This window comes from Oscarella lobularis, chromosome 7, assembly GCF_947507565.1.
Source record: "Oscarella lobularis chromosome 7, ooOscLobu1.1, whole genome shotgun sequence".
Taxonomy (NCBI): domain Eukaryota; kingdom Metazoa; phylum Porifera; class Homoscleromorpha; order Homosclerophorida; family Oscarellidae; genus Oscarella; species Oscarella lobularis.
The window spans coordinates 2,720,065-2,731,697 of NC_089181.1; the positions used below are offsets into that span (position 1 = coordinate 2,720,065).

The 11,633-nt window shown below is 47.6% G+C and overlaps 7 protein-coding genes across 7 annotated transcripts; 4 read left to right on the plus strand and 3 right to left on the minus strand.

The window, feature by feature from the left end:
- Window positions 1–47: 47 nt before the first annotated feature.
- On the plus strand, window positions 48–4,388 carry LOC136189310 (AT-rich interactive domain-containing protein 4B-like). The gene is made up of 20 exons (XM_065977231.1): window positions 48–192; window positions 255–362; window positions 432–500; window positions 569–659; window positions 707–786; window positions 837–887; window positions 939–1,121; window positions 1,182–1,235; window positions 1,291–1,373; window positions 1,431–1,525; window positions 1,580–1,650; window positions 1,708–1,789; window positions 1,848–1,942; window positions 1,999–2,347; window positions 2,402–2,513; window positions 2,564–2,666; window positions 2,722–2,883; window positions 2,950–3,100; window positions 3,159–4,019; window positions 4,076–4,388. The coding sequence occupies exons 1-20, from the start codon at window positions 190–192 to the stop codon at window positions 4,294–4,296; spliced, it is 3,024 nt and encodes a 1,007-aa protein (XP_065833303.1). The 5' UTR covers window positions 48–189; the 3' UTR covers window positions 4,297–4,388.
- On the minus strand, window positions 4,162–5,818 carry LOC136189321 (golgin subfamily A member 6-like protein 25). Its single transcript, XM_065977242.1, has 8 exons — window positions 5,757–5,818; window positions 5,601–5,708; window positions 5,465–5,553; window positions 5,334–5,415; window positions 5,217–5,285; window positions 5,028–5,164; window positions 4,852–4,972; window positions 4,162–4,804 (listed from the first exon to the last, which is right to left on the minus strand). The coding sequence occupies exons 1-8, from the start codon at window positions 5,802–5,804 to the stop codon at window positions 4,517–4,519; spliced, it is 942 nt and encodes a 313-aa protein (XP_065833314.1). The 5' UTR covers window positions 5,805–5,818; the 3' UTR covers window positions 4,162–4,516.
- On the plus strand, window positions 4,501–7,542 carry LOC136189313 (uncharacterized). Its single transcript, XM_065977235.1, has 5 exons — window positions 4,501–4,730; window positions 4,864–5,450; window positions 5,505–6,220; window positions 6,286–7,071; window positions 7,138–7,542. The coding sequence occupies exons 3-5, from the start codon at window positions 5,912–5,914 to the stop codon at window positions 7,489–7,491; spliced, it is 1,449 nt and encodes a 482-aa protein (XP_065833307.1). The 5' UTR covers window positions 4,501–4,730; window positions 4,864–5,450; window positions 5,505–5,911; the 3' UTR covers window positions 7,492–7,542.
- LOC136189319 (sphingolipid delta(4)-desaturase DES1-like) lies at window positions 7,533–8,747 on the plus strand. The gene is made up of 2 exons (XM_065977241.1): window positions 7,533–7,681; window positions 7,744–8,747. The coding sequence occupies exons 1-2, from the start codon at window positions 7,600–7,602 to the stop codon at window positions 8,646–8,648; spliced, it is 987 nt and encodes a 328-aa protein (XP_065833313.1). The 5' UTR covers window positions 7,533–7,599; the 3' UTR covers window positions 8,649–8,747.
- LOC136189326 (iron-sulfur cluster assembly 2 homolog, mitochondrial-like) lies at window positions 8,672–9,396 on the minus strand. The gene is made up of 3 exons (XM_065977252.1): window positions 9,257–9,396; window positions 9,087–9,202; window positions 8,672–9,029 (listed from the first exon to the last, which is right to left on the minus strand). Exons 1-3 carry the CDS (start codon window positions 9,347–9,349, stop codon window positions 8,849–8,851), a joined length of 390 nt encoding a protein of 129 aa, XP_065833324.1. The 5' UTR covers window positions 9,350–9,396; the 3' UTR covers window positions 8,672–8,848.
- LOC136189325 (phosphatidylinositol-glycan biosynthesis class F protein-like) lies at window positions 9,350–10,186 on the minus strand. The gene is made up of 5 exons (XM_065977251.1): window positions 10,055–10,186; window positions 9,908–9,999; window positions 9,740–9,856; window positions 9,578–9,686; window positions 9,350–9,524 (listed from the first exon to the last, which is right to left on the minus strand). Exons 1-5 carry the CDS (start codon window positions 10,178–10,180, stop codon window positions 9,414–9,416), a joined length of 555 nt encoding a protein of 184 aa, XP_065833323.1. The 5' UTR covers window positions 10,181–10,186; the 3' UTR covers window positions 9,350–9,413.
- On the plus strand, window positions 9,843–11,619 carry LOC136189318 (seipin-like). The gene is made up of 9 exons (XM_065977240.1): window positions 9,843–10,028; window positions 10,095–10,419; window positions 10,472–10,538; window positions 10,591–10,666; window positions 10,716–10,783; window positions 10,839–10,973; window positions 11,026–11,123; window positions 11,179–11,429; window positions 11,482–11,619. Exons 2-9 carry the CDS (start codon window positions 10,235–10,237, stop codon window positions 11,595–11,597), a joined length of 996 nt encoding a protein of 331 aa, XP_065833312.1. The 5' UTR covers window positions 9,843–10,028; window positions 10,095–10,234; the 3' UTR covers window positions 11,598–11,619.
- Window positions 11,620–11,633: the final 14 nt, after the last annotated feature.

Below are 11,633 nucleotides of genomic sequence, written 5' to 3' on the forward strand. Positions count from 1 at the left end.
TTGCAAAAACTGTCGCACGAACTGATTTCGACTTTTCGAAATTCTTCTGATGATGTAAATATCAAGCTGTGACGTCACTAGTCAACCAATCAACGCAAGGGAGAACACGGGAAAAGTCGCTAGGCATCGAAATCCGTCGCGTAGCCACCGTTTGGCCAACATCCATCGACCGATCGACTCCGAAGAGCCATGGTAAGCTGTCGCGACGACCGGAATCGAAAGAAAAGCGAAAGACGCCCGCTTTCGACCCGCAGTCGACCGAACCGGCCAGTTTGAGCCGCGGAACGGAGGTGAGCGCTAAGTACAAGGGCGCCTTTTGCGAAGCGACCGTGAAAGAAGTGAAAAAACTCGTCAAATGCAAGGTAAAACGCCGAAAAAGGGGAGAAAACAAAGAAAGGGGGAGCCGATCGTTCTTTCGTGCACGCTCTTAGATCAACTTCAAAGGAAAGGGAATGCACACGGTTCTCGATGACAACGTCAAGTGGAAAGGATCGCCAAAAGTGAGCAAAAAGCGCGAGGGCCCCCTTCTGTTTTCGAATATTTTCGTTTCTTGGGAACTTTCGAAAAGGTGGGCGTTACGGTCGAAGCGAGGCACCCGGATGGATCTTGGACGCACGGCACCGTGCTCAAAATCGCCGACGCGAGCACGTACACAGTCGGTACGTATTTCAAATTCAAAAATTCGAAAATTCAACGTTCGGTGTAGTTTTTGACGACGGTGACGAACGGACGTTAAAACGAACGTCGCTCTGCTTGAAGGGAGAAAAACATTTCAACGAAAGCGAGGTGATAAAAATAAAAGTTTTAAAATATTCATTTATTTTTCTCTTCGCAAGACCCTCGATCATCTTCCACTGACAAATCCCGAATGTCACAGCTTACTTCAGGCAAAGTTACTTTGAGAATTAAATAATGTATAATTAATAGTCATTTTTTAGGGGATGACACCCGGAAAGAAGACAAGGAGAAGACGTAAACCGAGCGTAACTGCAAGTATGACTCTCGACGAGGATACAGATGAGACTGGCGACGGATCTGGCGCGTTGATCGTCTCTTCGAACGTCGCTGCCGCCGGTGGAAGCGGAAAAAAAGTTGATTTCGGCGAATCTCACGTTGGCGACGTGAGATCATATTATTGATCGTCAAATAAATAATTTGAACACGGAAATGTTTTTTGGAAGGTCGTTTTTATTGAGAATGGAGAGAGGAGATCGAGAACGTGGATTCCCGTGCTGGTAAGTGCACCGTCGTAGCAATTTTGTATATCTCTATGTATTGCGTTCTATATAGATTGTTCCAAGGAATTTGGCCGAGGATTATGATTTGTCGTCGCCTGATCAGTGTCTCGTGCGTTCGTTCAAAGACGGAAAATTGTGAGTGTTTGATTGACGTAAGCGTTTGGGTTGCTAGAACGTTTCGTTTTCTTGCAGTTCCGTCGCTCACGTAAGCGAAACGAGGAAATTCTCTAAGGACTGCCACCCGCTATCATCGATGCTCAAAGGGGAATTTCCCACGTGTAAACAAGGTGCGTGTGGAGATGGGAGCCTTCGAGAAGAGGGAGGCAAACTTCAATTATTAGCTAACGAGAGAGCATTGCATTACTTGGAAACAAAAGAATTGCCTTGGGATATGAATTTAGTATTGCCGAAGGTATGGATAGAGTATATACTGTAAGGCTTTCTTTGGGAAACGTTCTCTCGTTTCCAGATTCACGTTGAAGAGGATCGTGATTACAAGGAAGCCAGGGATTCGTTCTTGAAGCAATTGCACAAATTTATGGATGAAAGAGGTGAAGAGAAGGCTGGCTACGTTTTCTACGAATTTCAGTTTTTTTTCTCTCCTCACAGGGAGTCCCATTGAGAAGTTGCCTTTATTGGGCGGTCACATGCTCGATCTCTACCGTCTGTACATCACAGTTAAAGAAATAGGAGGAATGACTGAAGTCAGCGCAACGAAATGTTAGAGAGAAAAAGTCATTATTTCGGATTCTTTCCATAGGTGACAAAGCTAATGAAGTGGCCAGAAGTTTACTCCCAGATGAACATTCCCGTCACCGCAGCAACGCCTGCCGCAGACATCAAGATAGCATACCGAAAGTACCTCTATCCCTATGAAGCGTACGATGATTCACAGAGGAAATCGTCGTCGACGCCGTCAAAGAAGGCTCCGCCGCCCCCTTCGCCTCCCTCTCCGCCGCCGCCGCCGCCGCCGCCGCCGCCGCCGCCGCCGCCGCTGCCGCTGCCGCCTGAAGAAACGGCAGCGACTGAGAAAAAATCATCGGAAGAGGAAGTGGGAAATGCTAAGATTAATCAGGAGGAAGATGAACTTGAAGAGGAGAAATCTTACGGTGTTTTTCCTCTCACTCATGCACGATTTTTTTTAACTTTGTGCTGTTCTTTAGAGGATGAAATGTTCAACGATAACGACGACGGTGGACCCGAGGAGGAGGAAGAGGATGATGATGATGAGGATGATGAGGATGACGACGACGATGAGGACGACGATAATTTTCGGTGAGTAAAATCGTCTATGTGTTGTCGGCAAATTAATCTCTCTCCTTTAGTGGTTTCAAAGCGTCTGATTTGGAAATGCAGCCTTATTCGGTTGGAGACAATATTCGCGTGCATTATGGCCGAGGACGAAGCAGTACGGAATACGAAGCGAAAGTAAAAAGAAAACAAGAAGAAAAGGGAACTTTTTTCTATATGTCAAATTTCTTAGATTGTCAAGATTGCGGACGGAAGTAGACGAGGATCGCGATACTTGGTTCACTACCACGGCTGGAATACGCGATTCGACGAATGGATAGTGAACGATCGGATATTGGGAAAGAGCACGAGTTCAAGACATTCAAGACGAAGAAGCATGGGCCCAGCGGGAAAAGTAAGAATCGATTCAAAAAAATAGACGCAGATACCTGTTTGATGCGGCGGTTGGGGTTGATTTTAGAATGGGAAAATGGGTCGGTTAAGTGCCACAGGGACTCGAAGGACTCGGTCTCGATCTCAGCAGAATTCTTTGCCGTTGGGGAGCGGGAGTGGACGGATGAATAGGAAACGAGAGCGAAAGGCGAGTTCAGGTGGCGGCAATGGGTTGGAAGGTGCGTGAATTGGGAGAGGGAAGCCCGGGGGTTTGTCACACTTTTTTTGGTCTTTCAGATTTGAAGAGTGGCTTGATAAAGCGACGAAAGACGAGCCCTTCTTCGTTGTCTTCGCGAGAGGAGGACCAAAGCGGTGCCGTCATGAAGGTGGATTCGATGGAAGGAGAAGCGACGAAACAGAAGCCGGAAGAGGAGAAAACGGAGAACTCGTCCGAAGAGAAGAAGGACAAGGCGGAGAAAAAAAACGAAGCTGAAGACAGCATCAAAGAGAAAGAAGAAGAAAACGTGAAATCTGGTAAGGAGAAAGATACAGAAAAGGTTGCCTCCTTGGCGGCGGCTCTGCCAAAGGAAACGAACGTAAAAGTCGTCGCCGCCGCCGATAGCAGCATTTCCTTTCCGTCGCCACGATCATCTCCTGATAGTCAGGAAGTGTCCGCTGCGATGTCATCCGCATCCGTTTCCCTGTCTTCGTCTTCGGTATCGTCGTCGTCAGCAGTGACTACGGCGACGGCGCCTTTTGAACCCCCTTCGTCAGTTTCGCCGTATGATTTGAATTCGTCGTCGTCATTGAACAGTGGCGACGGCGGCGGCGGCGCACATATCGCTGCAATGGCAACGGGAACGGAGATGGCCGTTGACGTGGAATCGCCGGATAGTCCGGTTCTTCCCAAAGCGACGACAACGACGATAGGAAAGGGAAGCCGATCGACGTCGAATCGAGCTCCGGCTCAGACTCCGCCGTCGCGGAAGCGCGGAGGACGACGGAAAACGTCGGCGAGTACGGCAGCGAAGCGGAAAGAAGCGGCAGGCAGTTGCAGTAGCAGCAGCCCAAATAGCGACGATGAAATTTCTCATATCAGATTGCCCACTTTTGACTTGGCCGATATTCCGGCCAATCCGAAGTACATAGTCAATTTCAGTAAGAAAAAAATAGTGCTGGATGGTCAGTTGAGGCGATTTTTGTTCATTTTTTAGCTGACACGACTACCGGTCCTGAACGAATAGCGATACTGCGCAAGAAGATGGATGAAATGCGGTCCGACTACGCTAAATTAAAAGCGGAGGTAGCGAGCATTGATCGAAAGCGAAAACGAGCAAAACGCCGACAGAAAGAAAAGCGGAAAGCTGCCGCCGCTGCTGCAGCGGAGGTTGCCACGGCGACAACAACAACAAACATCAGCGAGGAAAAGTTGTAAGAATTAAGCGGCTCTGGTTTTTGTACAAAAGACAGTATAGAAAAAGTCGTTCTATAACGGTGAGATTTTAATTTGAACTGATCAGTGCAGTAGCTTCTGTAGAATACCTCCTCCCCTTCCTCTTCTTCAACACGCGTCAACGTTGGCAGTAATTTATTTTCTTTCCAATATTTCTCAATAGTTTTATGGAAGAAATGTTACAGTAACTCCCTCTTCCTTTTTAGCTTACGCTGCAAACTTTGCTGCTCACGCGTTCCGTCTTTTCAAGGTCTTTTCTCGCCGCCGCCGTCGCCGCCGCCTCTTGGCTTAGCATGCGTCGTCTCCGGCGAGCGTCGGGACTTCGTTTCTGTCGCCGTTTCGTGGGGCTCGCATCTTGTTTTGCCTTCGCCGACGAATCCTCTTCGAATTCTTTGTACTTTTTGACTTGATTTAAGGCGAGTTCAAGTTGAGCTTGAAAGTGAGCAGCGAGGCTTTCGAGTTCTTCATTTTCCTGCTCACTTTCAAGAATCTCGAGAACGAAATAATTACGTATAGACTATCTATTGTATTATATACTTGTTTCTGTAGTTGAACGATTTCCTGTTCAAAATTCTGCCCTTCGATCTCGTGAGACACAATCTCTTCTCTGAGATGGACCACTTCTTCGTTGATTCGTCTCAGATGGTCTGTGTCTTGACTATAGCAGTCAGACTTCCAACACGACAAGCACCTCTTCATTCTACGAGACCTACTTGTCCGTTGCTTGAATCAAATCCTGTTTCATTTTCTCTCTTTTTCCCTGAAGGTCTTTGCGTCTCGTCTCAATCTCGTCCTGCCGGTGTAGCAACGCTTCTTCCCTTCTCATGAGAAATCCCTCCATTTTCGCCAGCTAAAGAGAGATAATAATCTTCGTTTATGACGTCAAAACTACTCTGAATTACCTCTGCAGATTGTTCCGTAAGGCGTTCCCACAGACGTTGAGTTTCTTCTGTTTCTTGCGAGACTCGGCGCTACGCAATCAAATATCGTCTCATCAATTGAGTGAGCGGCTTGAGCACCTTCTCTTTCTCCTGCTGTTGACGCTGTTCATTGAGTCGATTTCTCTCCGTCAATTCCTTGAGTTCGTCATCGTATCGCGCTCTAATTCTTCTCTATACGTACGAGAGATGCAGTCGGTAAGCTCTCTTACGTCAATATTGCTCTTTCGGCGTCAATTTCGTCTTTTGTAGCCTGAAGAATGTCGCTCAATTTTTTTATTTCCTCGTCAGAGCCGAGCGTCTATATTTCGAATATTTCACCAACAACTCGAGCTTTCAGTATGTTGCCTGAAGTTTGTGTCTCTCGTTCAGATCCTCGATAGCCGATTTTTGCTGATGCAATTCTTCAGAGATCGACTTTTCGACTTCGCGTCGCGTTTTCTCCAAGTCTCGCACCTAAGCTTCGATTCCAGACTTGTGCGATAAGAAACAAACGCGCAGTACTTCGGATTCGAGTCGAAAAACTCGTCTCATCTCGGCTTCAACTTCCATAGCTACGAGGATAAACACACTAGCGCGAGAACGAGCCGCGCCCCCCAGCTCAAAGCGACATCCGGAGAAAATTAAAATCAAAAGAAAACACGTTCGGAACGGGTCGCATGGCAGAAGGCTGCGTTCGGACACTCGCTCGCAGCGAAACGAATGGTGCTCCCGAATTCGGCGATCTGAAAAGCGTCGTGCTCACGAAAGACCGTCGACTCATCGCGACGGACTGCGGAAAGCATTGCCTGTGGCAAATCGACGTGAAGACAGGAAAATGCAGTCTACACGCAGGACGAGTCGGCATCCCGGGTTACGAAGACGGGCTGCCTGATGAAGCGACGTTTACAAAGCCAAGCGGTATTTGCGAAGGCCGAAACGACTACAGCAGCTTGCTCTTCGTCACAGACGAAAAACGATTCGTGCAGGTAAGCAGATGCGCGTGTTGACACCTGACAGCATGTGCTGCGTATTACCATATATGGCAAACCAGATAACGCGCGACGGGCGCGCCGAAACAATCGAAATATCCGATGAAAGCAGCGGCAGCGCCGAATTTATCCATTCTACGGACGACGGCCAGTTTTTCTTCACAAGCGCCGCCAAGCCGGACAAAATTTTCACCGCGTTCGATCAAAGCTGCTTCATCCGTTCCAGTCCGTGCGCGCAACTGCGTCAAATGGCGTGCGACTGGCGCGGAACCTTGCACGTAATCGACAGCGCCAATCAGCGCGTCGGACTCGTGACGACAGAAGACGACGGCGCAGTCACGACGATATGGGCCGCCGAAACGCTAGGCCTTTGCAGACCCACGGGACTAGCGATCGGCATCGACGGTTATTTCTACATTGCCGACACGGGCAATCATTGCATATCCATGGTGGAAATCAAAATGGGACGTCCAACGGGACGTCCAATGACCCTGTGCGGTCTGCCCAAGGCAAAGGGATGCGTCGATGCAAAGGGAAGTGCAGCTCGACTCGATCATCCCTACTCTCTAGCGTTAGATCCTTTTCGAAATGTCCTCTATTTCACAGAACCAAAAGCCATTCGAGAGGTCTCCCTAATCTATCACCATCCGTCGTTTGATACGTGTATGATTGAATCGTCTCTGCGTACCGACCTGCAAGCTCTGCTTGAGTCATCAGCTCCTCTCGGCACATTCAAGTTCATTGTAGGGGATCAGGCCTTTTCTGCACCCAAGTGCATCCTGGCAGCTCGATGCAACTACTTCAAGTCAATGATAGAATCGGGCTTAAAGGAAGCCATTGAGAACGAGGTCTCCAATTAGCCAGTCCATCCTGCAAAAATTTCGAAGGAATTTATAATATTTTTCTCGTGACAGGTTGTCGTCAAGGATACGACGTGCGACGCATTGAAAGCCGTTCTCGCTTACGTCGTAACGGATCGATACGACATCGATTCGCCAGAGCCGATCGAGCCGGTGTACGCTCTCGCTCATCGTTACGGCGTCGAGAAATTGGTGTCTTTGTGTCGCGCGCACATGGTGCAGTCGCTCTCGTTTGCTAACGTGTTTGAGCGAGTAGAATTCGGCCAGGCCTATAACGACGATCAGCTCGTGCGATCGTGCGCAGAGCTGATTGCACGCAATCTGAAAGCCGTTCTGGAGCTCGAAGGCTTCTCCGAACTCAACAAAGACATCTATTTGCAAATACTCAAAGTTTCCTCATACATGTAGCCGCGTTCAATGTTTCTTTTGCGTTCGTATCCGGGCTGGCGTTATCTGTAATCACGCACGCTAAAGTTTGTGTTTGAGGTGACGGACAAAGGTCAACTTAGGTCAGCTATGGGTTCGACCGTGTCGCGGAGCGATTTTGAGTGGAAATACGACGAAGAACCGCACTCAACGCGTCGCAGAGAGATCATGAGTAGGTCTTCCGAACTCCGGCGCGCAGTTCCACCAGCTAGCCAGCCGGCTTTTTGTCTATAGAAAAGTATCCCCACGTGCGAAAGCTCTTCGGCGTCGATCCGTGGTTCAAATGGCACGTCGCGCTACTCGTCTTTCTTCAGGTGGGAGCGTGCCTACTCATACGCTCTTACCCGAGCATCTCGTGGCTCTCGATCGCGATCGGCGCCTACTGGTTCGGCGGCGTAATCAATCTCTCGATGATGCTCGCCATACACGACATCGCGCACAACACGGCGTTCGGCCAGCGCCGTTTCTTCGCCAATCGTCTCTTCGGCATCTTCGCCAATCTTCCGATCATCGTCCCGTTCGCCTCCTCGTTCAAACGCTATCACATCGAACACCATCGCTATCTCGGCATCGAGCGCGTCGATCCCGATCTTCCGACGCGAATGGAGGCGCGATTTTTCACGTCGACGACGCGCAAGGTGCTCTGGCTCATATGCCAGCCTCTTCTCTATCCCATACGCCCGCTCTGCGTTCGTTCGAAACGTCTCACCCATCTCGAATACGCCAATATGGTTATCCAATTTATTTTCAATTTTTGGGTTCTGCTCTTCTGCGGCGTCAAGGCGTTCACCTACATGTTCGCCGGTTCGCTCGTCTCCATGGGAATTCATCCCATGGCCGGGCACTTCATTTCCGAACATTTCGTGTTTGAAGACATAGGCGGCGGCGACACGTTTTCCTATTATGGGCCCATGAATCCCATTACGTTCAACGTTGGCTATCACATGGAACATCACGATTTGCCCTATGTTGCCGGTCGACACTTGCCTGCACTCAAAGATCTTGCACCCGAGTACTACGACACACTTCCCCAGCACCGCTCTTGGACCAAAGTCCTGTGGGACTTTGTCTTCGATCCATCCAGCGGTCCATATGCACGTGTGAAGCGACCGACTCGCGAAGATGCTCATCACACGTAACTTTAGAGAATAATCAGTTAACCTAATATTGCTATTTTGCACTTTCTCGTCTTTTTCTTCGTATATATTTATTGGTGTTAAGGCTATCTCATCTGAGTATCTCAACGTTCCAGGTGAAGGGCGCGTCTCCTCCTCGTACATCTTTTTATATATAGGTATGTATTTTAGGGCTCTTTGTACTGTATATGGGTGTGTGTCTTCTATTGATCTTCTTTGAGTGAGAAAGATGCTCCGCACGAGCAGCCACGTGACGCGTGCGGATTTTCCACGACCCGAAACGACGATCGAATCAGTTCTTCTTCGTAGTCGATTGTCGCTCCGTTGATGAAGTCCAGCGATACGTCGTCGGTGACGACTTTGGCACCGTCTCGTTCGAATATTCTGCAGTTACGTTCGCTAATTTGTTACGGTGCATTTCTTTCTTTCGACACACTGTACCGATCGTCTTCATCGACTTTGCTGTCCATTGCAAATTTGTACTGGAAGCCGGAGCAGCCTCCCCCTTCGACTGTGACTCTCAGAAATTCGCCGTCTTCGCTCAATCGATTCAATTTCTGCCACGAGATCGAATTCGTCTCGTTCGGAGGCCGTGCGAGAAGCATCCTTACCTCTACGCATCGATTAGAAAGACTTAGCAGTGTTCTACTAAGCAATCTATGTCGCAAAACGCTGTTGAGTCTGAAGAGGCGAACAGACGCCATCGGTGTTGCCCGGATAGGGGAGGGACTGATTCAAACGTGAGATTAAACAAATAAAAAATGGACTTTAGTCTATTAAATGTTTTCTTTTCCCATACAAAATCCAGACGGCCAGGCCTGCACCCAAACCAATAAGATGCCCAGCACAGGCTCCAAGAACACAAGGAATAGGCCAAACCTACGAGAAAATGTGCTAGAAGCATGAAGAAATCACAAGGTTCCTTTAATTACCTGCCAAGGTCGTTCCCAATCCAAAGGAATGGCAGCAGCTCCCAGCCAAGTTCCTAGCAATGTGCAACAGCATTGCCCAAGTAGAATGCACTCAGAACGGGTTCTTGGACTAAAGACAAATGACTGGTACTGAGCTATAATTTTTCTAATGTGGTTACTTACTTAGTTTTTAAGAAAATCCGGATCCATCCTTGAGAATTGTGACCAAGTAAGACAGATGCTGGTGTGACAGTCAATACAGACAACAACATGGAATAAAGAAACGTCAGCTTTACATATCTGAAAAATCATTCAGGATCACATAAGCAAAGGCATTACTGTCAAACTCACTCGAAGAAAGGAGCTCCAAATAAAACAGTCAACACGTGAAAACAAGCTGAGCCAATGAGAGTGAACGTCAAGACATCCCCAATGGAAGACACCTGTCAATCAATCGATCACGTGACACCAGGTATTCCAACGTAGATTCGCTGCAACCTGTGATTCCCTATCTTTTCTGTGCGCTATCCAAACGAAGAAAGAAAGCAATGCGTAAAAAGCGACAAGAATCGGCAACGATTCTCTGGGATTTGAAGCGACGAACGAAACGAACGTGAAAAGCATACGGTAGATTGCATACGGGAGTTCTCTGGCCAATCCCGTACAAAAACAAAAAAGATGTTTTCTCTCTGGTCGTCCTTGCGCGACCTTTTTCCATTCGTCCGATGGATCGTCCTTCGCCTGTTTATTATCTCTATTCTGGGCTTCATCTACTTCTGGGCCTCCGTTCTTCTGTACTTCGTCTTCTATTGGTACTACATTCCGCCCGTCTATCACGTCCAACCAACGCACTTTCAATTCACGTATAAATAGATAAAGGTCTTTTTATGAAAACATTTTTGATTGCGCATATAGGTCCGAGTGTTCTCACTCGCTGAGACCCGTGTGCTCGTTTCCTCGAGCCGAAGTTTCGCTGAGAAATGTGAGAAGCATCCAGCGGCGAGAAAGTGCGCGAAAACGCGTATTTTTTGCAGGTTTTGCTTTCCGGTGAAATGTACAGCGCGTCTGTTAGCTTAGATCTTCCTGATTCGCATCTGAATCGAAATATAGGCGAGCCCGCGCAAATGTTTGAATTATTGTAGATTGAAAAAATTACTAGGTATGTTTATGGTAAATTTGACGCTTTATTCTGAAAGCCAAGAAATTCTCCTGGCAACAGGAAGACACGTATGTACAGAAAAAAACCCCCTTGGTGTCTTCTTATACGAATGTTTTTTTAAAGTTTCTTCTGAAGTACCAGTCAACTCTAATAAGGCTTATGTCTAAAATTGTTTATGCCTTTCCATTGATTCTTGGGTTCACCGAAGAGAAGCAGACCCTGTCAGCAAAAATACTAGAAAGCTACATTGATGATGCAGTGAGAGTAGCAAAATCAATAATACCGTATTTTTATTACCATTTGACATTAGCATAATCCAGCTGCATTTGCTGCAATTACAATCACTTCAAGGAATCTTGAGGTTTATAGAGGAACCGTTCGATTTGAGGCTCATTTCTCTGGGCTAAGGCAAGTTTAGTTTCCATTTAAAAATCCCTTATTTCATATCATTTTATTCTCATAGATACCTGATGTATTACTGGCCAATTACAACAGCGGTCTACATGATAGGCAATATGGTTTTTCTGATGCTACTTGGAACTATTCTACTCTGGTTTGCCATGGTCACGCTTTGGCTCGCAAATGATAATCAGCAACAGCGGCGACAGCAACGCGCGCCCAATCAAAGACCTCTTCAGGCTGAAAGACCAACTCAACAGCAGATGCAGAGATCTAGCTCGTCGGCTCGTCTGACTACTCTACATGCTTCTCAAGGTATCAAACAGTTCTAGTACAGATATCTTCTTTGACTCTGATTTTTTTGAAGGGGATGATGGTGACGTCCACTCTGATGAGAGCGGTTCTGGGTCGAGAGCCGTTCTTCGAAGAAGAAGAGGATTTCGAATAAACGACGACGACGTCGACGACGACGAAATCAATTGATCTATATGGCATTTTAGTCAGATTCCATTTATTAAC